Source organism: Protopterus annectens, chromosome 6.part0, assembly GCF_019279795.1.
Source record: "Protopterus annectens isolate FY-2018-M chromosome 6.part0, PAN1.0, whole genome shotgun sequence".
Taxonomy (NCBI): domain Eukaryota; kingdom Metazoa; phylum Chordata; order Ceratodontiformes; family Protopteridae; genus Protopterus; species Protopterus annectens.
In genome coordinates, this window is record NC_056737.1 from 1,249,674,956 (window position 1) to 1,249,702,021 (window position 27,066).

General features: G+C 40.0%; 1 protein-coding gene across 1 annotated transcript in view; it reads left to right on the forward strand.

Annotated features, from left to right (window-relative positions):
* Window positions 1-27,066, forward strand: part of LOC122804766 (cytohesin 1 interacting protein) — a 220,467-nt gene that overhangs the window by 3,324 nt on the left and 190,077 nt on the right. Inside the window, exon 3 of the mRNA XM_044074840.1 lies at window positions 174-228. Coding sequence (XP_043930775.1) covers window positions 174-228 — 55 coding nt within the window. The remainder of the gene's footprint in view (window positions 1-173; window positions 229-27,066) is intronic.

The following is a 27,066-nucleotide window of genomic DNA, read 5'->3' on the forward strand; positions in this document are numbered from 1 at the left end:
AGTATTGCATTTACTTTGCAGTTAATAAATACTGCAATGCTAAACGTATCAAATGCTGTGATGAGTGGGATTTAAAAGATGGGATGGCATTAAAATACAGACATGCAGTAATGGGACTTCTGTAAATAACACTGTACTTGTGACATGTAATTGTGTTTACATTTTATTTGTAGAAAGCTGCATATCTTAGTGAAACAAGATAATCAGACATTCGGGTTTGAAATCCAGGTAAGAATGAAGACAACTTATAACAATGTAATATGTTGCAGTACCTGAGGTTCTTTCTTTCAGCTTTCCTATGCATACTTGGGCAACCTAATGAGAATGAAGATTATTTAAAATTTGTCTGAAGTGCCAGGATACTACTGGCTGTCAGTGCTTTGAGATACTTAGCTCATCTTTTTATCCTTAACAATACTCGTAGAGTTTAATCATTGGAATGTGGGAGTTACTCGTAGAGTTTAATCATTGGAACGTGGGAGTGACAGAATTGATCCTGCATCACAAACCTTGCTGTTTCCTTTATACTTTAAACACAGTTTTATTATATGTACCCAGAAAAATATTGAAGAATGCAAATACAGCATGCACAATAAACATGAAATCCCTTATGTCTCTCATAAAGTAGATTTGCATGCCCACACACCTCACCCCCACATTTCAAATGATGTAGTTTTATTATATCTGGCTTTTGATTCACTGTTTAAAATCATTTATTTACATTCCCATGTTTTATCTAGTTGTCAGACTCTAGCAGTGCGACTGAGGAAGATATTAATTTTTTTACACACTGAAATTAAAATGAACTGCTGAATTTAAATGCTTCCTGGAAAATCTGCTGGCAAAAGATATGGAGTCTGATGATTATTCACCAAAAGTCCTAATCCCTGAAATGGAATATTTTCAGGATAAATCATTAAACTGTGTTTTGCCCTGGTGTGGGAACTTGACTTCTAGCCCCCACTGTGTACCCTCATGGCAGTACACTTTCTGTATGTTTGCTACTTTAAATAAGCAGTTAACTAGTCTGAAATAGAAGGATACATATTGAACAGATATCTGTTATAAGATACTTTGGCATATTGTATATCAATACATTTCTTACATACACAACAAAAAGGCAGTCATATCCTGTATGAATCAGAAATGTAAAATTTGTATCAGACTATCCAGTGTTGTTACATCCAAAACCCAATCTGTATTGACAAAAATGTTCTTATCTCTGTAATGAAATACAGTGTCATTATATTTAATTGTTGGAATTCAAACAAATACTAAAATTTTACAAACCTCTTTAAGGTAGACCTGATATTTTAAGTCCTTCTCTAGTCCCAAAAAACAATACAATGAATCATTCAAGAAAGCAAATTAGATCTCTGATTATTTATGGATTACCTTACTCCTAAACTGTAGGTTACCCTGCTTCTAACTGCACTTATATATGATTTCTATAGTAGTTGTTGATTTCAGCTAAAATCAATCTCTATATAGTCGACACTCTTTGACATTAAAGATGTCTGACAGTTGTGTGAGAACAGGCAATACCCAGGGTTGGGGAATATTCCCTTTCCCTGTGGACTGTAAAATTACAGTGGTTATATAGGGTGCAGGGCCTCTGCGAAAACATAGCTTTTATAATTTGCATGTTCCAAGGATTAGCCTCTAAACATGTGCAATAGTGTGTCAGCATCTGTTTGACATAAATGTGTCACATTGATCATGTCAATGTAATAACGATGGGTTGCTAACAGAGCCACATATATAAATATATATATATATATATATATATATATATATATATATGTGTGTGCATATTTATATATATATATATATATATATGTATATACATATATATATATATATATATATATATATATATATATATATATATATGTATATATATATATATATATATATATATATATATATATATATATATATATATATAAAATATATTGTTATATCTTGAAGGTCTTTTGCTGTCAGTAGCATTTCCAAAATGTCTTCCTAATATGATGAAGGATCTCATTCCTGGGGAAGAGCAACTTTTTATGGTGGAAGATAGAGCTTCCTTTGTACTAGGCCCCTCTACTTCAAATCTCCTAATATGTGGGAAGAAACACTCCTGAAACCTCAGTCTTAAGAAGGAAACTAGTCTATTACCATCCAAACCACAGAGAATTTGCCACCTTGCCCAGAAATTTAAATTATTTGTAATTGTGCTTTTTTCAGAAATTGGGGAACTAGATCACACAATAATAAAACTTAAGATGAGTGCATTTCTGAAACATATTTCCTAAACTACTCTTTCTTCTGCTTCCTTCTCTTTTATTTGTCCTTTCCTCCATCTCACAAGCTAATTCTCTCATTCATTTCCTGCCTTTTCCTTTATCGGCATTATCGGTGTGTCCTTTTCTTATCCCCTATTACTGCATCTATCCCTTTTCTCTTTAACCCAGGTCATTTGCAGATCACATGCATACACTCATCAAGTAAATTTTGTTAAGACAGAAAATATTGGAATGTCTTATTATAGTCCTAACTCACCATTTGTTATTTCATTCTAATGATATTGAAGTTGCTTGATTTGTCAAATTGCAAAATTTTTGACATGTTCTATAGCAGCTCAGTCACCAATCCTTTCATTTAGACATCCAACTCAAAAGAACATAAACATGGCAAGACAGATACCCGTCCTCCTGTAGAAAGAAACAGTCCTTTAGTATTTTTGCAGTGGAACCTTTTCCTGTACCAACATCGATTGTGGATTTTACTATGTATCTCACAATTTAGCATTTTTTAAATTAATTTGTTAACTGCATAAGTGAACTGGTCATCACGGAACTGGTCATCATGGACCGTTTACAGTCTTGATCTTGGCACAAAGCCAAATGAACAAAATATATACAGATAGCTTACAGCAGCTACTCAAGTTTCTTTTTAGAGAAACTAGGCTTAGTTATGCAGACAGTAAATGGAGATAAGGACTGAACCCTTGACCCAAGGCTTGTGAGGTAGGAAGCCTTAATCATTCTGCCACTGTGCAACCCAATTTAATCATCTGCTATTTATCAGTATCTTGCTCTTTGTAGGCAGTAAGCTTCCATACATATACTGGAGCCACAACATGAAGAAATAAATATTAATTTCAAGTCATATTTCATCTTAGAGGAATAGCTAAGCAGTTTTTACATTTTGTTATTTTCGACTATGAGTATATTTTTGGGAACTCATGCAAATCTATCCTAAAAGTTATTTACTGTTGTCTTTGTGCAAGAAAGTCTAGTAGATATTTATGTTTTGATCTTGTCTCCATGACAGGGTAAAAGTAATGAGTTAGTGAAAAACACTTACTATACCATACAGCATTATAACGTTAGTGGACCATATCCCAGTATTAATGTATAATTATCTGTTAAAAAGCTAAATGAGCTGATGCATTGTGGACAATTTTGGCCTCATCTTAGATATACATATATTCTTATTAACCATCATGATATGATTTAGGGTGTAGTGCGGGTGAAGATTTATTTGTCTCAGTCTTAAAAAAAAACAGTTTTTCATATTAGAGATAACATTTTCTTCACCAACGTTGCTACATTTGAGAACTCAACTTCCTTGAGATTCATAAGTTAGGAGGTGCATTGTCAGAGACCCTTTCTGTTCAAGGACACCACTCCCACCCCAGACAAAAGTGTGCACATATTCATGCACAAGTGCACATATATGGTGTGTGCGCTCGCGTGCATGTGTGTGTGTGTGTGTGTGTGTGTGTGTGTGTGTGTGTGTGTGTGTGTGTGTGTGTGTGTGTGTGTGTGTGTGTGTGTGTGTGTATGTTTCAGGAGCTGTTTTTAGTCACTAGATTGCAAAATGCATATTTGATGAATCAGCTTTTATCAGGCACTCTTGTAATTGTTTTTTGGGAAGTGTAAAGAAACTGGATTATCCATGGGTGTGGAGTGAATATGCAAACTCCATGCAGTTTCTAGACAGAGTTCAGAATAATTGTTGACGCCATGAGTTCAGAAATTATGGGAAAAAATTATATTTAGCTTATGTGTGGTAATTGATTTTTTTTCTGTAAAGCTATAGGCATTAAAAGATTATTCTTGACCAAAAATACTACCTTTTACATAAAAGCTAAACACTTCTTTTCCCTTGTGCATGAAGCTCATCACAAAAAGCTAAGCTGAACTTGCTGAGTTTTGTAAAGAAACTTAACAGCTTTGGCAGTTCAGTTATGAAACAGATATTTTAATGTTTGCTGACTGACTGCCGTCTTTACAGCCAGATCATATAATTAGACCTGACCCAACAGCCTAACTTCAAACACAGATGACTGGATTAATGTAAATAGTATAATTTTATATGCAGCCATTACATTTTCTATTTTAGTCATGTGTCTCAGCTTCTTTTACCCCTGACACTTCCCATTTTTCCTGTGTGTCTCTTTCTCTTGGCTCTGTAGAAGGCTAAAATATTGTAAAATATCACCCACCCTATCTGTGGTTCTCTAAGAGTATGAGACGTAGACACTTCCAGGAAGTATTTTATAGAATCCCCTCATCCACTGCTGCGGAGTCTTATCTGGTCTCTATAGTGATGCCATGAACAGCTGTCACCATCCACATAGTTTATGAGGTAAAGGGGATGGGATTTTACTAGGTAAGGGGGGATAGGGGTCGATTGTCAGGCCTTCATTTCACATTTTACACCTACAGATGACTTAGAATCATTGATCCACTTTATGCTTGTCTTTTGTATATAGTAGGAAATCAAAGAAAACTAATGCAAATATATAGAGGATATGCAAACTTTGTAGAAACAGCATCCCAGCCAAGAAGTGGACTGACGGATCTATTACCATGAGACAGCAATGCTACTCATTTCACTAGTGTAGTCCCACTGTATAAGATACAATATAATTTTAATTTATATAATCGTTACATAGCTAAATGAACTGGTCATCAGGTTTCCTTTTCAGTCATGACCTTATCAACAAGGATAACAGTAAATGCAACATATATATCTAAATATAGAGATAAATGCATATAATATGGACTCTTTAGACTAGCCAATCAAACAGTATGCTTTTGATTGGAAAATGGAAGAAATAAGAGAATGTATATAATGCCTAGAGTTCAGGATTGAACCCATGATCTTGGAGTAGTGAGGAAGAGATCATAATCCCTAAGCCACCAAGCTAGCCCTTAGCTTTCCGCATAGGCTGAGAGTTAAGGACTAAGGCTAGCTGGCATCATACAGTAGGAATATACAGCATATACTGTACAATGGGAAAAGATAGAGAAGGTAATGGAAGTTGTAGAAAACAGCAGCACAGAAGATGTTAGAGGTGAAAATAAATGGAATGATGGATAGTAGGGAAATGAGGTAGGTACGAAATTTGGAGAGGGTGTCATGGGGCTGGTTATAATTCCTTTGGTGTGACATAATTATACGTGACGGTACTTATTGTTTATTGGCTCTAAATTACACATGTCTAAATGTTGATGCTGCTGTTAAAAAAGCACTTGCATTGGGATTGTTTGAATGGGCATATTTTTGAGAAATTGAGATAGGTGGAAGTGGTTGTAGAGACATAGGGAACCTACGTAGTCCTTAACCAGTTTGCTTTTGTAAAATGCATGTAATACTTATTAAATATAGGTAACTTTTTGAAAGACTCCTGGAAGCACTAGATAAGGATAACTTTGACCATTTACCTAAATTTAACTAATGTTTTGAAACCCAGATCGGAGTCATAAACAAGCTGGTCATATGCATTGTCATCTAGTAGACACCATTGTATTAATGACACATTATCCTCCAAGAAACAGGACAACATTGACATATGTCTGTGCTTTGTTTTGGGTGCACCTATATTTGACATCTTAAATGTGGTTGTTTGACCCAGTTAATGGATCACTGCAAGCACATTCTGATTGTCCAAGTGGACATCTCTTGGATAAATTCATGGTGTCATGATAATGGTATAACACCATGCAACAAATATGTAACATCCTACAATTTGCTAAGCAAAAACTCTCAACACCTGCCACATAAATAACATCTCCATAAAATAGGCACTATCATTTAGGTTCATAGGTTCATAGGTTGGTACTAGGCTATCAGCCCTAGGGCCTATACAAGCCTAGCCACAACAATTCCCTGGATATTTCTTCCGACAATATTTACTTCTCTGGACCCCTGTCTAACAGGGCGACTGACATGATCCCCGGGGTGAATTTCCTATCTCCCATGCAATTATCAAGGTTCCTTTTAAAGAGGGCCAAGGAGACGCTCTGCTTGACATGTATGGGCAGTCTTTTTCAGAGTATGGGTAGTCTCTGGGTCAGGAACCTATCCCTCCAGCATGTTTTGTTCATTGTGATGACAACTTTTAGATCCCTGGAGCGTGTGGGTCGGAGAGATTGGGATTTCTTTAAGTGGAGCATGTCCAACAGCTCAGGGTTTGACATGGCCTTGTATGTTAAGCAGAGATTGCCTCTGAGTAGACGGTATAGCTGGAATTTTTTTAGACGGTCAGCATATGGCATCTGCTTTAGGCCTGTGATTCTTTTAGTGAGGTATTTCTGTGGCCTTTCCAGCTGTTGCAGATGTCTTGTGAGGTACATACCAAACAGGGCATTATACTCTATAATGGGTCTAATGAGGGATGAGTACAGTGGGACAATGACCTCCTTTTTTCTGGATGAAAAGCCCTTAGTGATGAGGTGTGCCACATAGAAGGATTTCCTGACTATTGTGGCGATGTGGTCATTGAAAGTGAGACCACTGTCCACCTGTGTCCCTAAGTCTCTCATCACACTTTCGATGTTTAGTGTACTGACACCTATGTGGTAATTCATGGGTACATGTTTTTTTCCAAAGGGGATAACTATACATTTCTTGGCATTAAGCGTGAGCCCATGGTTCTGGCACCAGGCCCTTTTGTAGAATATCCACATCATTTGAGGATTCAATAGTTGCTCCCAGTTTTCAGTCATCTGCGAACTTTGTTAGCCAGAGTCCCTTAGTACTGGCCTGTACTTCAGAGAAGTAGATGCCAAATAAGAGTGGTCCCAGGACTGAACCCTGAGGTACTCCACTTCTCACTTGTCTGGAGCTGGATTTGGAGTCGGCTACTTTTACAGTCTGGGTTCTGTCAGTAAGCCAGTTGGCAACCCATCGAGTGACATAGGGATTTATGCCCAGCTTAGTAAGTTTATCTATGATTCCAGAATGGGGGATGGTGTCGAAGGCCTTGGCAAGGTCCAGATAGGCTGTGTGGACCGCCTTACCCTCGTCCACAGCTCTGGAGACTGATTCAAAGAAGTCAGTCAGATTCAGGAGACAAGATCGGCCCTTCACAAACCCAAACTGGGTGGGGTCCAGTGTTTGAAGGTTGCCAATGTCTTTGTTTATAAGTTCCATGATAATGCGTTCCATGCACTTGCAGATCAGGCTCGTCAGACTGATGGAGCGGTAGTTCCCGGGATCCAAGGTGGACCCCCCTTGTGGAGTTGGATAACTGTAGCTGTGCGCCACTCAGTGGGCACGAAGCCTGAGGTGAGGCTATGATTAAACATGACACTTAGGTGAGGTGCCAGTTCATTTTGTAGTTCATGTAGTACACAGCCTGGGATGTCATCTGGTCCCATGGATGCTGTATTCATAGCTTTGGAGAGTGCGGTTTCTACCTGTGTGGCCGTGATTACCGGAATTTGGCAATCTTTGGTATTGAGATGGGCCCTTTAGGGGGTGAGAGGGGGTGAAGTTGACACTAAATCGATCTGTCAGGATATTTGCAATATCCTTGGGATCAGTATATTTAATGCCATTCTGTTGTAGCTCAGAGCAGATCTGAGCATTGCCATTTAGATTCTTGACATAACTATAGAATACCTTGTGGTTGTCTTTGGAATATTTGGCAATTTTATTTTTGTAACTAGCTTTTGAGGATTTTATGAGGGATCTCAGCATCTTAATGAGGCTGGTGAGGGAGCTTTTTGCATCCTGGGATTTTCCTCTTTTCTGCAACACTTTCTTCCTTCTGTTGTATGGTTTGTTTATAGCAGGGGACCACCAGATTGGCTTCCTTTTTTTGGAGAAGAGCATCTTCATGGAGACCTAAGCATGTTCATGACTGGTGACCACTCCTTTATTTGGTCACCTCTCTCCTCATTTATAAGGGCCCAGTCCCCTATGACCTACGTCCGCACCAGGTCTACAAGCATCCTCCCCCCCACCACCTCCCCCAGACTCACTCTGGTGATGCTGAGGTCAGTCATGGATCTTAAGGGCATCCTGGGATCCTGGCTGTTTGCACTTGTGTTTTTTTTCTTTTTTTCTTTAATATGTCCTGCCTGCTCCACCCTCTCCATTCTCACCAGTTGCATATGAGGGCAGCTCCCCTCTTTGAATCGCAGCTCCCTTTGGTGACCATCATCAGCTTGCGCCCATCCCACAGGAATGGCAGCAAACACTCCTTTGTTCACTATGTAGCAACTGCTATTAGATAAACCTTCTACCTTACTCAGCAGATTACTAAGGGCATCTTCCCTTGCCAAAAGTGGTCATCATTTCACTCTACTGATCTCTCATCAGACCGTATTGGAATACCGTGTGTGTTTTGGTATGTACCAATCCAAACACCTATCCCAACTTGAAAATCCTTAGTGCTACAATACATCTTTGGTATGAGCTTCCTGTATAATCCAAATATCTAACAAGCCCTGCCTCTACTTTGTTTCCTCCTGACTTCTATATGATAATCTGTGCCTGGTGTATCAAGCTGTAAGCCATCCAGTTTTGCATGGTCTACTATGTATCCTCAAGACTAGTAATAATACAGACACAATATCACTGGTTCTGAAGTTATATTACCATATAAATAGAAATTGTTTGCAGGATGGATAGTTATCCCAAGGAATCCCCAGCTTCCAGAACAAACTCTCACTTTCTGTAAAGTAAAGCATGTCCCTCATTATCTTTAAATCTAGCTTTGAGGAGTGGATGGGAAACCACAATTTTATCTCCAGCCTAGCACTTCCTGTCTTTTATGGAAAAAGAGTATAGCTAGTTGGGTGTACCAATGGGACTGCAGTGTCTGGGCTATAGGAGTGGTCTGTTGTCTAGTGACAATGTATGAAAGCATGAACCTACAATTCACTATTTCTTGGATGGATTCCAATATTTGGAGAGCCATTACAGAGAAGTTGTGGACTGTTCTTTGCAATTTATTATGAGGTGTGCTTAAGGTGGAGATGGAGGGAGATTGACATCTGTAATTATAGGCCTGTGCACACCTGTTAAATCTGCTAGCAAAGTGGAGGTGTGGGAGTAGGATGTGGTTTGTATGTGGAGTAATAAACTACAGATTTTAAACCATCTGCTTCCACTAAGGCATCAGTTGAGTTGTGGTTGCTTAGCAATATATGCAATTTTTCATAAGATTTTTCACTTTGTATTTCAAATGCTCATTGTAGGCATATCATCACATCTCTTCTTGAATGTTACAGGTATTGTTTCCAATACCTGTGTAAAATATGTTGTTCAGCAATAGATCACTGTTGCAGTAATGCTAACAGATGAGGATGTACCCTGCCAAGAACACTGTACATCCAGACAATATACCAAAACTCCTTCCCCGTGGGCTGTATGTTTGATTTCAGATCTAAGCAGGAGACTAGATCAGACTATGTACTGGTACAAGTGCAAAATTCCTCAAAATTTTCCTGCCACCAGTCAGAGATGCAAGACTCCATCTGAAGTTTGGTCAGCCATACAAAAGGAATCAGTTATTTTATTTATTTATTTATTGGTTTTGTTTGCTAGGAAAGTTTGAGCGGACTTCATAGCCCCCTTAAATTGGAGGCCTAGGGAGTAAAGCTCCAATTACAGTAGATAAATATCAACAAAATAACAACAGAATCACAAACTGTGAATGTCAGACATAGTGTAGAAGTGGTACAGAAATTTTTCAGAATGCGTGTGACATTCTTTATAATGTATAATACCATTCAGCAATGAATAATATTTGTGTAATTTATCACTTTATAATGGAGTCTGATAGACTGAATCAGTCAGAATGTTAGAGTGAGCAGAGTGAGTTTTGCCATTTAGTCAGAGAATGTCATTATTTATATAGGGAAATATGTCAGCTAGTATATAGAGAGGGTTACCTTTGCAAAAGTAAGATTAGCAAGGATTTCTGAGAGTGCCTTTGAGAAGAAGTATGGAAACATCAGAGATGGGGTAGAGAGTGGAAGGTACAGTTGAGGAGAGTGGGTGGAAGTGGGGGGTCCAAGGAATGGCAGAAGCAGAGTGCTGGGAGGATGAAGGTGAATAATAGTAGCTGATATTTTAAGGGAACTGTGGGTGTTGCATTGAGACTTGTGGTTATGTAGTCAGGGGATGAGCATGGCAGAGCCATGTGTTGCCATAGTGATGTTTTCCTGCTATTCTACATGTAAGCTGGATTGTTGCCATATTGTGGTAGGAATAGAATTCTATATCCTGGAGACATAGTTGGAGTGCAGGGAGTGGCCAGCAGATGTCTGGGATTTGAATATGGAAAACAGACATTTGTCCATGGAATGGAGAAGGCCTGTTTCGGAGTAGGTTAGAACTATGCTTTGTAAAGCAGAGCAAATTTGAGGCATATACAAATTTTGTGGACAATAGTCAATTGTGAAACAGCTAGATAGTGTGGAAGTTCTTACCAATATAGTTGCTTTAAGGCCAGACAGTAATAAGATTTAGATGCAAGGCTAGGAATTAATCTTGTGTTTTGTAATAGCATTGTTCAGTTTTAGTGAGGAGAGATTGCTGAAGGTTGCATTTGTGGTGAAAATGGGAGACGTATATAACAGTGAGAGAAGGACAAATGTAGAAGCTATAGTTTTCCTGGTGTTATCAGTTAAGATATGTTTACTGTGATAGCAGACCTAGTTTTTGGTGGTTTCTTTTTTTCTCCATGCCTTCATGGCTATGGATGTCAGATTCTAGGTGCTCATCTAGAATAACTGTGATAAAAGGCGGCACTGCCAGCACAGCTAGCTGTAATTTTGTAAATAATTATATTTCATTTGTAGATATCAACTAATTTATACAGGTTTCTTGTATTACAAATGTATTAGAACTGTATGTCATGTGTATATCTAACTGCTTTATGCAGATGTTTGTGTTGAAAATGTATTTGTAAAGTGGTACAACATTTGAAATGTATCCACATTGTGCCCTATTGGAGAGAACAGAAATGTACATGCACTGTTGTAAGAGTTTAAATGTATATGTTTTAACAGAGGAAATTGGAGGGTTAACTTCAGTCCAGCAAACTTTAGAAAATTATCTGAAATTAAATCATTTATTAGTCTAGGCCATAAAGATGCTAGCTCACAGGTTTCGAGGCAGCCAGAGACACATTTTGTACTAGGAAGCTTTCTGTATTCTTTGGGGCAAACTAATTACTACCCTGAAGTGTGGATGTATGACATTGTTTTATGACTTCCAGCATCTGCCATAGATTTGAGCAAAAGCCATTGTGTGTGTATTTTTACAGGTAGATGCTAAGTCTTGACAGCTTCCAGCAATTCGGGTTTTGCCTGGGAACTAGAAGTCAGATGACAAGAAGTGATGTCATTCTGCTAGCTATCCCAGAAGTAATATTTTAGACATTATTTTGAGAAGTCTCTTAGAGTAAGACAGAGCATTCTGTATTCTGTGTTGAACCTCACAAGAAGAACCATTCACCACATCATCTGCCTTGCTCTCTTAAGTAAATTGTTAGGGAATAGTGATTTACTTAGATTCACTCAGGAATATAGTGAAGCTTAGTTTAGATATTGTTTTTCTTTGTTTGTCTGAGCCTGTACTGCAATGTTGTTTTAAATATTTCCTGTGCTTTGAACTCTGATCTAACTGTGAATATATACTTGGTATTTTCTTGTTCTTTTATTATTTATTATTAAATGTATTTAAATCTTTCATTGTGTTTGCTCTTTGTAGATATATTTAAGTGTTGAGAGTACTTGCATAATTATTTGGTGACACTTTGTGAGCCACTCCTAATAGCCTTGCTCTTGGTCAAACTACCATTTGCATTAATATTAATATTACACAGTAAAATTGGACACTCTTTGTTAAAGGCCTTAAAGTAGCTGGCAAGGGGTTCTGGTGGTAGTGGTAACTACCTTATAGTCTGTGCAGAAGGGGCATACCTAGTAAACCCGTGGCAGTCTTTCCTAGGTGTGTGTGTGTGTGTGTGTGTGTGTGTGTGTGTGTGTGTGTGTGTGTGTGTGTGTGTGTGTGTGTGTAAATCAAATTTCAAACAGTGTGTGAGTCAGCTACTTGGGCAGGGACACAAAGCACTGTTTGGACAGAGAGAGTGTTGGAGGACTTGGCTTGAACCCTGGCTAAGGACTCAACTCCATAGCTGTGCCAGTGGGGAGTCTTATTGGGGATCTGGAGAAAGAGGGAGAAACCAGCCCCGGACTGACTGTGGTCTCTGAGTGCACTTAAGGGACATTGCACTTGCAGAGAGCTGCATCTGGAAATACTGGGTGTGTACCTGTTATGTTCCCAGTGAACATCCTCCAAAGGTGCCAGTCGTGAGGACTGAGGATCCTCGATTACTGGCTCTGAGATGGGATATCCATGTCACATATTGGTTGGCAGTGGTGGGTCATCACAATGATGTCAAGTAGTTTTGTATGAGTGATGACTTCTGCTCTTTTGTTGTTGGCTGAAGTGATGAATAAATTATTTTTTACTTTGGAGAGTCTTTTTGCTTGAAGGAGTAGTACCTTAGGTTTAAGCAGAAATCAACCCAATTTTTGGGTTGTTTCCTTGAGTCAGGGAGTGATCCTGCTGTTCAGATGAATGAGGCATCACTGCTAGCTCTGTCTAGGCCACTGATAAAAATGTTGAAGAGTATAGAGCATAATATAGATCCTTGTGGGACACTTATTGGGATGAGTAGGAATATGGAGAGATCTTTTTACCACTTTCCTGCTTGTAGTCTCTTTGAGACATAGCTCTGGAGTTTCTGACCTTTTTTAATTTCTCCAAGTCTTTTGGGTTTCTTTTACCATGATGGGAATGGACCCCATTCCTAAGTTAAAGCACGATTAAAGTTCATGAAATTAGTATTGTTTCACTCTTTGATGTTAGCCAAAAGTGCTCTTCACAGCACCTGCAATGTGCCCAGTAATGACTCCTTCTGCAACTCGTACAGTGTTACATGAATTGGTAACATATCTAAATACAATTGTAATTTTTTTTTATAAGACCAGTAGCTCCTAATACTATTGGAACTGTCTTGGTATCTTTCTTCCACATGGCTCTCATTTCTGCCTGCAGAGCAAGGTATTTTATGACTTTGTGTCTCTCTGTACACAAGACACTGTAGTCACTGGGTGTGGTGATTTCAATGATCAATGCTACTTTTATCATCTTTTCTTGGACCACTATATCTGGCTTTCTAGCATCTATCTTTTGAACAGTTGGTGTTGGGTGATCCCGTATGATATAAACTTGATCATTTTCTATGACTCTTTGTGGCTTATGTTTCCAGTGTTTTTCAGCCACTTCGATACCATAATGTTTGCACTCCCCAACGCAACAGTCTCGCCATATTATTATGTCTTTCCGTATACAGTCCCTATGCCATTAGTGCATCGCAACCAGCAACAAGGTGTGGGACTGTTTCCAATTCAGTTTTACAAAACCTACATTTGTCTGCTTCTCCCACATGTTCAATGGACTTTGTAAACCAGCATGTACGTAGCCTACACTCTTGGGCTGCCAATATTAACCTTTCATTTTTTGATGTGAATTCACCTCTCCTTAACCATTCTTGCTTTCATTCTTGATCAACATGAGGCTCTTCCAAAAGTTTTCTATACTTGCAACTATATTTATGTTTTTTTCCACATTTCTTGCCTTCTCATCTGGTCCTTCACCTTATATTCTTTCTTTTGCTTTTTTAGCACATTCAGTTGCTGCCTGGTATTTATCTATTTCTGGTTTGATTTCCATTCCTGCTTGACATCGATATGCTTCTACTAAATTAAGCAGAGATGTCATCTTAGATTTATTCTCATGTTTCAAAACGTTCACTACATTTGGATCTTGTGAGGTCAGTAGATATGCGTGGAGTCCCACAATTGTAGTAGCTCTGGACTTCCTTGTGTAGAGCCATGATAAGCAATTTTTATCCAGATTTGGGGTATATAGCTTTCTTGGATAGACTTATTTATTGAGTTAGAGATAGGATAGGCTAGAGGGTATGCTGTCTTGGAGATTAATTCAGTAGGCAGGTTTGCAGCAGTGTGGTGGGTTTAAAATTTATAAGCAGCTTTTTGATGTGGGATGTGCAGACAGGATTGAAGTGGAATTTGGGGATTTGTGATGGAAGTTGTGAGGGAATGTGAAGAAAATTAGATAGCTAGGTGTGAGTGAGTGAGGTGACTGATTCTATGAAGCACGAGTCTAAGTTTTTGGAAATAGGATTAGTACAGTTGGAAGTATTATGGGATGCTTGGGATGGGTGACCTGGATTCAGTAGACAGTGCATGGAGGATCAGAACTGCTTGGAACTCTGTGGGTGTCTTGGATTGCCATTTAGTAGGCCTTTTTACCAGTGTATTTGTAAGGCTACATGGCTTTTTCTAAAGTTTCAATGGTTGGAATGGATTTTGTAAGTTGCCTTCAGTAAGGATTGCTAAGTATCCTCTTAGAGAACCTTCCTCATTATTAATATATTTTACTCAAATTTGACCTTATTGTCATCTACAAGAGGGAAATGTCATTGCAGTTAATGGATAAAAGGATAGGCATACCCAGTGTATTTTTCTGTTTAAGACCTGACCATAACACAGTAGTAGTCTTCTTCTTGTCAAGTTTTCATGTCTAAGACCTTTAGGAGCTTTTGCCATCTTTTAATATTGATTTAGAAAGGAAAAATCTTTAGCTTCTTGTGTTCTAACATGAAATCCCAAACTCCTTTCTAGCATGTCTCTTACTATCCAAGTAAAAAGAAGGTGAAAAAAGATGTCAGTGTAGCACCTTCTTTCTTTAGTCAGAGTCAGTGAACTCTGAGACTAATAATAAGCCCACAAACTGTCCGACTTCTGGGCCTGTTCCTACTATCATGTCTCCTTCGGAAGCTGGCATGGAACAAGCATTATACACTTCCTGCTCCAACCAGTCAGATGGCCAAAAAAGGAATGAACAGAGAGCCAAGGTTGGTAATTTTAGAGGAATCTAGTGATTTTCCTCAGATTTTAGTTAATAAAGATTTCTCAGATTCCCTCTTACAGATATGTTTGCAGTCATTTCCTATAAATGCGGTTTCCTTGTATAGAAAGAAAGAGGAAACAAAAAAAGATAGAAACATTGCCTCTCCTGTTACCCGTGCTCCTAGGGATCCTCAGTAGACATTTGCCACTAACTTTTATAGCCATTATGGCTTTAAAATCTCCATGATTTCTATTTTTTTATTCCTGTTATCATTAAGAAAAGAAAGATGGACACAAACTCAAAGGGAGTGTCTTCCTCAGAATCAAACTCTGAGGCCCTAAACTACTCCTCACAGTTTTCTCTTCAGGGTTTGTTTTGAATCTGAAACTGAAGACAGTTTATCCTCAGACTCACATCAGCAAGAACTTGCATTTTGTGATGCTGTTCAAAAGATTAAAGGGGTGGGGTTAAGCAGCTTTCAGAACTTTATAAGAGATATTACAGTATACTTTGCCTCTTATCTTGGAAGCCTTGGCGGATACACTTCCTTCAGCTTTCATGGCTCCAGTGTTTCAGCCCTATGTGCCAAAGAGGCCTGATACTGACTATAAGGCCCCCGAGAGTCTTTAATATTTATACAAAAACTCTTTGTTTAACCCAGCAGACATTTTTGTGGATGCAGTCACATCATCTAAACATCTTCCATCCTCTAATGACTTACCAAATGATAGATATAGCAGGGCCGAGAAATGCATAATAGCATCCTTTGGGAAGTCATCTACTCTGGTAACTGTTATATTGACAGCACACCCCTAAAAGTTGATCCAGTATTGAGGTACTTGGGGACACACATAGACAATGATCTAGCCTTTGACCATCATGTGCCTACAGTGGTGAGGAAATCATTCTATGTTGCACAACATATAAACAAAGGTATGGCATCTAAGTCCAAGGAAGTCATTGTTCCACTGTATTCGGCATTCATCAGACCTATCATTGAGTGCAATGCACCCTTTGATGTGTACCTAACAAGGCATATCCAATAACTGGAACGTCCAAAGAGGTTCCTCACTAAAAGAATATGTGGTGTAAATAACATGTCCTGTGCAGACTGCTACAAGGCCCTATCCCTGTATTCTGTCTCCTACAGGATGTTGGGAGGAGATCTATGCTTGGCATACAAGACATTATCAGACCCCACTGTGATGGACCTCCTGCATATCTGCAAAACAAACAGCATCAGAATTATTCATTCTAAAGACTTAAACCTTGCCTGTGATGTAAATAGGACCTGCTGGAGAGACAGGTATGCATCCCAGAGACCACCCCGTCTATGGAACAGGCTCCTCATCCATGTGAAGCAGAGTCCCTTCCTAATCCAATTCAAGTGTAACTTGGATAATTGGATGGGGCACAGGAAATACATCCATGGTTTGGCACCTATGTCTCTAAACAAGTGTCAAATAAATAAATACATACATAAATAAAATAAAGTAAAATAAAATAAAATAAATAAATCCTTGGTTTGGCACCTATGAATCTATTGGACACAGGCAGCCCATAAATGGTTCATCTCCCAGGACCCTGCTTCTAAATGTTTCATATCCCAAGTCCCTGCTTACACCTATCAAGGGTACCAGAACCTGTCAGAGATTTGGGATGCATGGCTAGGTTTAGAAAGGCCCGTGTGGTTATTTGTCTAGCAAACACATATGAACCTGTAGATCTGCCTTGTAAGATATGCTTTCCTCACCTGCTCAGGTTGCATATCACTCTGTCAGGTATGTATATGACAGGTGAAGCTGCATGCAAGGCTGCTGCCACATGATCAGTTCTAAGGAGATTTTCCTGGCTTAGACTTCAGTCATTTCCTGATGATGTCAAGGATAAACTTTAGATGCTCTCTTGGGTGAGGACAGTTTATCTGGACCTCCTTGAGCTGTGAGATGCTCTCTTGGGTGAGGACAGTTTATCTGGACCTCCTTGAGCTGTGAGATGCTCTCTTGGGTGAGGACAGTTTATCTGGACCTCCTTTAGCTGTGAGATGCTCTCTTGGGTGAGGACAGTTTATCTGGACCTCCTTGTGCTGTGAGATGCTCTCTTGGGTGAGGACAGTTTATCTGGACCTCCTTGTGCTGTGAGATGCTCTCTTGGGTGAGGACAGTTTATCTGGACCTCCTTGAGCTGTGAGATGCTCTCTTGGGTGAGGACAGTTTATCTGGACCTCCTTGAGCTGTGAGATGCTCTCTTGGGTGAGGACAGTTTATCTGGACCACCTTTAGCTGTGAGATGCTCTCTTGGGTGAGGACAGTTTATCTGGACCTCCTTGTGCTGTGAGATGCTCTCTTGGGTGAGGACAGTTTATCTGGACCTCCTTGAGCTGTGAGATGCTCTCTTGGGTGAGGACAGTTTATCTGGACCTCCTTGTGCTGTGAGATGCTCTCTTGGGTGAGGACAGTTTATCTGGACCTCCTTGTGCTGTGAGATGCTCTCTTGGGTGAGGACAGTTTATCTGGACCTCCTTGTGCTGTGAGATGCTCTCTTGGGTGAGGACAGTTTATCTGGACCTCCTTGAGCTGTGAGATGCTCTCTTGGGTGAGGACAGTTTATCTGGACCTCCTTGTGCTGTGAGATGCTCTCTTGGGTGAGGACAGTTTATCTGGCCCTCCTTGGGCTGTGACATTCAAAAACTGGAGGATAATGGTAAAGTTATGCAGGGGGACAAGCTGCTTTATCTTTCCTATTTTCAATATTCCAAAGAAACTACCCTTTCATACCTGACCCCCTATTTCACAAAAGCCAAAAGCCTTCTCATCAGAAAGGTAAAGAAAATCGAAAGTGAAGTGGTAAGATAAGTCTAAGTCTGATTTTAAGGCATTAAAAGGATGCTTTTCAGACAGTCTTTCTAGTTTCTGACTATCCCCTTCCTCCACCTAGGCCTCCTGTCTTCCAATTTTTCCAGCAAACCTTGTCTCTGCCTTCAGTTTGGAAAACCATAACAGCAGATTCTTGGGTTTTGGAAATCATCCAGAATGGGTACAGACTACAGTGGAATTTCCCCTTTCCTTATGGAATTCCAGTGGTTACTCCAAACCAACAACATCCAGCTCTTCATATCCTTTCCAAACTTCTACATCAGAATCAAAGGAAATGGCCAAAGACGCCTAGTACCAACCTATGAACCTATTGGCCCTAGGGCCTATACAAGCCTAGCCATAACAATTCCGTGGATATTTCTTCCCACAATATTTACTTCCTGGACCCCTGTCTAGCAGGGTGACTGACATGATCCCCAAAGTGAATTTCCTATCTCCCATCCAATCATCAAGGTTCCTTTTGAAGAGGGCCAAGGAGATGTCCTGCTTGACATGTATGGGCAGCCTATTCCAGAGTATGGGGAGTCTCTGGGTCAGGAACCTATCCCTCCAGCATGTTTTGTTCATTGTGATGACAAGGTTTAGATCCCTGGAGCGTGTGGCTCTGAGGGATTGGGATTTCTTTAAGTGGAGCATGTCCATCAGCTTAGGGTTTGAGATGGCCTTCTATGTTAAGCAGAGATCACCTCTGAGTAGACGATATGCCACAGAGTATAGCTGGAGTTTTTTTAGATGGTCAGCATAGGGCATCTGCTTTAGGCCTGTGATTCTTTTAGTGAGGTATTTCTGTGGCCTTTCCAGCTGTTGCAGATGTCTTGTGAGGTACATACCAAATGGGGCATTGCACTCTATAATGGGTCTAATGAGGGATGAGTACAGTGGGACAATGACCTCCTTTTTTCTGGATGAAAAGCCCTTAGTGATGAGATGTGCCACATAGAAGGATTTCATGACTGTTGTGGTGATGTGGTTATTGAAGGTGAGACCACTGTCCACCTGTGTCCCTAAGTCTCTCATCACACTTTCGGTGTTTAGTGTACTGCCACCTATGTGGTAATTCATGGGTACATGTTTTTTCCCAAAGGGGATAACTATACATTTCTTGGCATTACGCTTAAGCCCATGGTTCTGGCACCAAGCATCTGTTTCTGTAAGGCCCTTTTGTAGAATATCCACATAATTTGGGGATTCAATAATGGCTCCCAGTTTGCAGTCAACTGCGAACTTTGTTAGCCAGAGTCCCTTAGTGTTGGCCTGTACTTCAGAGAAGTAGATGCCAAACAAGAGCAGTCCCAGGACTGAGCCCTGAGGTACTCCACTTGTCTGGAGCTGGATTTGAAGTTGGCTACTTTTAGATAGATAAGTAGATGTCCTGGGTTGGTAGGAATAACTTTCCAAAATTTAGCCAGGACTAATAGTAATAAACAGAAGAGCAGATGTGTAAATAAAGGTAACAACACATGTGACCTGCCTAACCTAAAGCTGTGTCCCCTTCGCATTTTTGATTTAATAGTTCTTGTAGGCTTAATCTAGTGTTGAAAATTGTAATCCTGGGTGCTTCTTACAATTCTCTACAGGTTGTCAAAGTAGATAACACTGTCAGACAAGGATATCTTTCATTCTCAAATATGTTTGTAGATCAAGTGTTAAAGGCCCAATGCAAAGCAAAGAACATAGCTTCCATGGAACCTGATAGTACCCCAGGCTGTATTCTGCACCATCTCCAGAAAGAACTAACTTTGCCATTGAGCACCCTATCCAACCACAGCCTAACTACAGGCTTCGTTCCAGCAGAGTGGAGAACTGCCATTGTCATCCCTTTGCACAAAGGAGGTGCCACTACTGACCCAGGAAACTAGCGACCCATCAGATTGACAAGTCTGATCTGTAAAGTTATGGAGTGTATTATTATAGATCTCAGAAACAAGGACAGGCAATCTCCAAGCACTTGTCCCGACCCAATTTGGATTTGTCAGGGGCAGATCTTGCCTATTGAACCTAGTTGACTTCTTTGAGACAGTCACCAAGGCCCTGGATGAGGGAAAGTCAGTACATACAGCTTACCTTGACCTGGCCAAGGCCTTTGATACAATCCACTACTCTGGCATCATCAAAAAGCTAACACAACTTGGTGTTAACCCCTATCTAGTCAGATGGGTGGTCAACTGGCTCACAGATAGGGCCCACAAGGTGAAAATAGGCACTGCCACCTCTGACAGCATACCTGTAAGTAGTGGTGCTCCCCAGTGATCTGTCCTGGGACCCCCTACTGTTTGGCATATACTTCTCAGAGGTCCAGGCAAAGACAAAGGGCCTGTGGATGACTAAGTCTGCAGATGACTGTAAGTTGCGTGCTGTCATTGACTCTCCAGTTGATGTTAACATACTGCAAGAGGGTCTCACAGCTACAAATGACTGGTGCCAAAGTCATGGCTTTAAGTTAAATGCAAAAAAAATGTATTATCATACCATTTGGCAAAATCACATCCCCTTCTGATTACCACATTAACGGCAACCCCCTAAGCACATAACCTGTGGTGAGAGACCTGGGTACTCGGGTTGATAACCAATCTCACATTCAACCATCATGTGGCGGCAATGGTCAGAAAAGCCTTTTACTTGGTTCATCTCATAAGTAAAGGGATTGCATCCTGAAAAAAGGAGGTTATTACCTCTCTGTATTCCTCCCTTATTAGACCTATAATTAAGTATAATGTCCTGTTTGGTATGTACCTCTCCAAACACCTGCACCAACTGGAAAGGCCACAGCAATACCTCACAAGGAGAATCCATGGCCTCGAACTCCTATCCTATGCAGACAGGCTTAAATCACTAGCACTCTGCTTGGTATCATACAGATTGCTCAGAGGTGATCTGTGTCTTGCCTACAAGGCTATGTCAAACCCTGCCCTACTGGAAATGCTCCATATCCATAAGTCCACCTCCTTGCGCATTACCCGCTTGATAGGCCTAAATCTAATATGCAACATCAACATAACCTGCTATTGAGACAGGTTTGTCTCCAGAGGCTGCCCTGTCTCTGCAATAGACTTCCCATACATGTCAGAGTATCTTACTGACGCTCTTCAAACGCAACCTTGATGAGTGGATGGGAAACCATAAATTTGCAATGTGAATCAGGGAAAAACCCGCAAGTACGGCAGGTGCAAAGGCTTGAAAAAGTCCAAGACAAAGTCAAAAAGAAAGCCAGCACCTCATGTAGTACAGTAGCATCAGTTTAATGTGCAAAAATACACAAATACTAGCACATAACAATAACAAAATTCCTAGGTGCATGGTAACAACCCAAAAACACCTAAACCACAGGTGCTGACTGAGGTTTCTTTTTTTGGGATAAACTGTTAGCTAGGCTTGTAAAGGGCCCCAGCACCATTAGCCTAGTAATCTCCTATGATCCTATGTATTTACATGAGATGCTCAATTCTGCTTTGGCATATGCATCTATTAAAGTGCAATTGTTAGTCATTTCACCCAGCCTACCTATAGATCTACCTCTTTCTTCTCATTTGAGGTAAAGCAGTTCTTCAAATGCATCCCCACCAGAAAAATCTGTTCCTTGTTTCTAGGATCTGTATTATGTCCTCCAGAAATTAGCAACTGCTACCCTTTGAACCTAATTCTTCTGCATTCTTAACATTTTGTTCATGGAAAACAGTTCTTATAGCATTAACTTCTGCAAAAAGGGTTTCTAAGTTACAAGCCCTCATGTCTATTCCATGTTTTCTGCCTTTCATAAAATGACAGGTTGTCTCTTACAACTATCCCACCCTTTATGCCTAAGGTGGTCACAGAAATGTCTTTGAATCAATCTATTTGCTTCCCTACATCTTCCCTAATCTCCAATTCAAGGGAGAAAGGATACATCATTTACTGGATTCACACTGACAACTAAGATTGTATTTCTGCAAGACTAAAGGTATTAGAATATCTAATCAATTATTTCTTTTGAGGCAAAAAACAAGGTCTTGTAGTCTTCGAACAGATCATATCCAGATGGATTTTCCTTGCCATTTCCTTCTGTTATTCTTTCCATGGACAATTCCTCCAAAGTCATACTAACACTCAGTCTGGAAGAGTCAGTGCTTCTTCAGATGCATTTTCAAGAGGCTTGACTTCTTGGAGATAGCTATTTGGCCTTCCATTCACAATTTTGCTAAACATTATAATATTTGTGCCTTCTATAGACCTAGAACAGCCATTGTCAGGAACGTTCTTCAAGAATACTGGAGTTCATTTCTCTTTTTATTACCTCACTCAATCTATGTAAAAGGTATAAAATCATCTTTTTTGTAAGCTTTACTGCAAAAGATCATAAAATCTTAGAATCACAGGAGTTAAAAGATAACAGAGCCAACAAGGCCAGTTCCACCTTTCCAATACTCACTGTTAGGCTTTGCCTCTCTTTTCAAGGATTGCCAGGCTAGCCATGTCAGACATGAATTTCTGAATTTATAAATTTATGATCTAATGATGAACATAGTACAGTCATGTAAGAACTTCCCATAAGAGTAAATGGTCAAGTACATCATTGTTTTAGTATATACACCCCTCCATCTGGCTTCTTCCTTTCTTCCCTTCAGGCCAAGGTGGAACCCATGTTTGTATATGCTTTAACCCTCTAATTTTATTTATGCTTTTATTTGAATTTATCCTCTTACAGTGTCTGTCCTCAGTATATGTCAGGTGCAAGAAAGTTCTGAGGATGTTCACTCTCGTGCATCCCTTGAGCTCCAGCATGTAGTTTTGTACCTAGGCCTGTGGTCAGATTTATGGCATGAGAGGAAGGAATACCTAAGATATGGTATACTGGTTGAATATATGCTATCCTTGGCAGGCTATGTCTCATCTGTTAGCATTACTGTAACAATGATACATTCAAACATTTACTGTTATGGAAAGTTCTTAACGAAACTATACTTTTTGCTTCATGAAGGGTAATTTTCTATCTGCTGTATGAGATCACAATTGAACTAAGATTTTTTTTTGTCTTTTGTGGAAAGCTGAGTCAAGATAACAATATAGTCACCCCCCCTGGCATAAATATTATTATAAGGCACAGCTGTAAGAGCTGGTGTTTTGCATACATCTTTTCAATGCACACATATAAAAGCTTTACCAATACAGAGCCAGGATGCCTACATTTATTGGTAGTGACCTGATGTTTGGAGTGGTTTTGTGGCATTAAGTAGTCAGCCAGCACAAGCTGTCTTGGTCACTGGCTTGCAGTATAAACATCAGGAAGGTGAATGAGCTAACAAAAGTAAACCGACATTTATGTGAAGGTGGAATTATGGGTTAAACCTCTGCAGCAGGCAGTGCAGGGTTTCAGTGGACATCTGCAGGAACAGTGGACATCTGCAGGAACAGTGAACATCTGCAGTAACAGGTATATGTTCATATCAGTGCATGATGTCACTGTGGTAGGGACTATGTGTAAGATGGCCTTCTGTATGGTGACCCAGCAGTAACCCTTCTAAATTGCCTGACTTGGGACGCAGTCTGTGTAGGCAGTTTCCCTGAAGTGATGTTGAATCCATTAGGTGAAGAAACATTTTTGTAAGAGCAGCTCATAAATAGCAAGGGGTGGTTTGGTAAGTCATGTCCGTAACTATCTTCAGTAAGAGAACTGATAGAGAACATTGAAAGAAAAGTCACATAGTGGTTAAAAGTGCACCTTGCAGCTTTGATAATTTTATACTGTATGTTCTCAGGTCTGATTAGTGTTAACTGCTGAAACTAAACACATTTGTATCTCCCTTCTTTAAACTCCTAAAGTCATGGTTTTAAGAACAAGTATTCATGTGGTGTGGAATTCCAGTAAACCATTCAGAGAATATATCTTTTAACTTGCAGCTCATTATCAACCTGCCTGTTAACTTTTTGTCCTGGTTTGGGTCATCACAGTAGCAGACTGAGTAGGTTGGATCATACTTCTCATCCCATGAGATCCTCTGGTGGTCCTGAACAAGTTGAGAGTTATAACCCCTCTATCACATACTGAGTCTGCCTCAATGCAATATCTCATTCCACCAATGTCCACCTCCTTCAGCACTTCCATCTAGATCTCACCCACTCCTGCAGCCTTGCTTTCTGGGTGTTTTTCCATTTTCACAATTGATGTTCACACTTATTTTGTTCTGTTCAGTAGCCTGCATAAAGAAGATTATTTCAAACACTATCCCCCCCCCCATTGTTTTTGTGTGCAGAGTTTGTTCATCTTGTAGTCAATGATTTTTTGTCTCTTATTGATGACTTTTCTTGATTTCTGCATCAGTTGCCAAACTTCCAGGCAAAAAGAATGGACTACAGTAACCAGAATGAGTGCCAGAGGTCAGGATGGTAAGGCATCAGGTCACCACGCTATCTCTCTTGGATGGGATCAGTTTAATGACTGGGCTATCACAACTTCATAATGAAGGTATACGGACTGATACATGTGTTTGTGTTACTGTATAAGCATCTGTAAGAGTGACTGTCATTTTCATGTCCCCCTGCCCACTGATGTTTCAATCACTGTTCTGACCTTGGACATGCTTTCCCTACTACTGTGGTGAGAGCCATCTCCCAAGCAGCCCTGACTTTTTTTTCTGGCCCTAACCCTTCCCACAGAGGTTGACATGTGCAATCTCAGATTCAAAGGTCTGCTACAATGTAAGCTTAAATGTTTCCTACGTGTCTGTTCAAGAGCAGTTACTACACATATGTGGCATAAAAGAGCTTAGTGCATGCCACCTACCTATATACTGCATTCTGTACACTTGTCTCTTGAGTCAGATGCCTGCAATGCACCTGGTCAGAATTACTCCCCCTCTGTGCAGAATGCGTGAGCTAGCATTGGCCCATCATCACCTGCTTTCCTTGTTGGCCATTCCAGCATTCAAGTGAGTCAAGCCTGTGCTATTCTGGGTTACAGACAACTTTATCCCTTTGCTCCATATGGTTGATCATGCAAGAGTGATTTTGGGGGACTCTGGTGCCACTGCATTTCCCACTGTCTTAGATTGATTTTGGGAGACTGTGGTGTCATTGCATTTCCACTGTATTAAAGTGACTTTGGGGGACTGTGGTGTCATTGCATTTTCCACTGTATTAGAGTGACTTTGGGAGACTTTGGTGTCATTGCATTTCCCACTGTTTTAGAGTGATTTGGGGGGATTCTGGTGTCATTGCATTTCCCACTATCTTAGAGTGATTTTTGGGGACTTTGTCATTGCATTTACCACTGTCTTAGTCAGAATTGTACTAAAATGATACCTCACTGGAAGTAAGAGGGTTTTCCTGTTTTCTTATCCAGTGCACTCCAGAGAAGGATTTTAAACAGTGAAAATGGCATCAGAGTGAATTGTTTTTTAGGTGAAGACTGCAGTGGGAGATGGGGAAACCACTGGTTTGGAATTAAGTTGGAGCTAGGCTTGTTATGGAACAGCTAGTTGTTTTAGGTTTGCAGAGTGCAAATGTGGACCATGTATGCTGACCTGTGAAAAACTTTTCTTTCATTACCGCAGTCTAAAACAGTTTCATATTTGGATCACTTTTATCCACTAGAGATCTTGCATATAAAGACTTCGGGAAGGTGCTGGAGCCAAGTGTTCAGTTGATATAAAAAGCAGAATTAACTTTCAGTGACCTTTGTACTCGGTATTATACTATGTCTCACTGAGCACATGGAGGACTTTTCAAAAGAACATACCTCTGGTGAACCAGACTCATTCCTTAGGTTTATAGGTTCATAAGTAAGTGTAGGCTGTCTGCCCTTCCAGGCCATTTTGAGGATAGTCAGTTTCCCTTTTGGTGCTTAAAATAATCTATCCCATTTAGTTATAGATTACCCTTACCTATCCCATTTTAGATTATTATATATTATCCCTAATAAGGATAATTGGGGTTAGACCATAGATGACTTTAGGAGACCTATGCAGGGAATAAAACATTTAAGAGCTGTTGTGGTCATTACTAGTACAGGGGCAGTCTTGGAGTAAATTTTCTGTTTCCCATCTATAGATCTAAGTTGTGCTTGAAAATGAACGGAGATGAACTTTGTTTTTTGTGGATGGAGAGTCTGTCCACAGCAGCAGTATCCTCTGCGAAATATACCTGCCCCTTTAAAACATTCTGTTGATGTTGCAGAAGAGACTTATGTCCCTAGACTGAGTATTTCTGATACGATTTGACTTTCTGATGTGCAGCGAAGCCATCAGGATTGGGTGGGAGGATGCCTTGCATGCCAGACACAGGTCACATCTTACCAATCTGTACGATACTGACAATAGTGACAGGGCTTTGCATTAGTCCATGTAAGACATATTTTTCAGGCCTTGCATCCTTTTAGTAAGTCATATCTGGTATCCTGAAGTGCCTGAGGCATGGAAGCAGCTACTGCAATAGTAATCATCTGAACAGCTACTTTTATGTTAAGTTCAACTTGCACAACTGTACTATGTTCAACCCATTGATCACTGGTGCAGTAGCCTTAGGTATTTGGGTTATATTCTGCCAAGGATATAATGGCCGATCCACTTCCAAAAAGTCCTTGAAGTAGAAAGGGAGAAGGGAAGACCTGGATTTAAGGATATCTGTTGCCTCCACCAAAAGATTTCTCTTCTGACAAACCCCAGGAAACAGAGGTAGATAAGCATCTATTTTCTTCCTGTGGAAGAAAAGCTTTTTGAATTGAGGTGTCTAGTTGACATCCCTGGAACACAATCCTGTGTGAGGGAATCAAGAAAGACTTTTGACCATTCTCTAAGAATTCCAACTTTTGTAAGCAATCTCTCACCTGAGAGAGATTTCTAACACTTTAAAAAAGACTGCAAAAATAAGCAAGTCATCTAAATATGGAAAAATGTGGATATCTTGTAGCCTTTAATTAACTATAACTGGAGCCAGACACTTTGTGAACACTCTTGGAGCAGTGACTTGTTCAAAT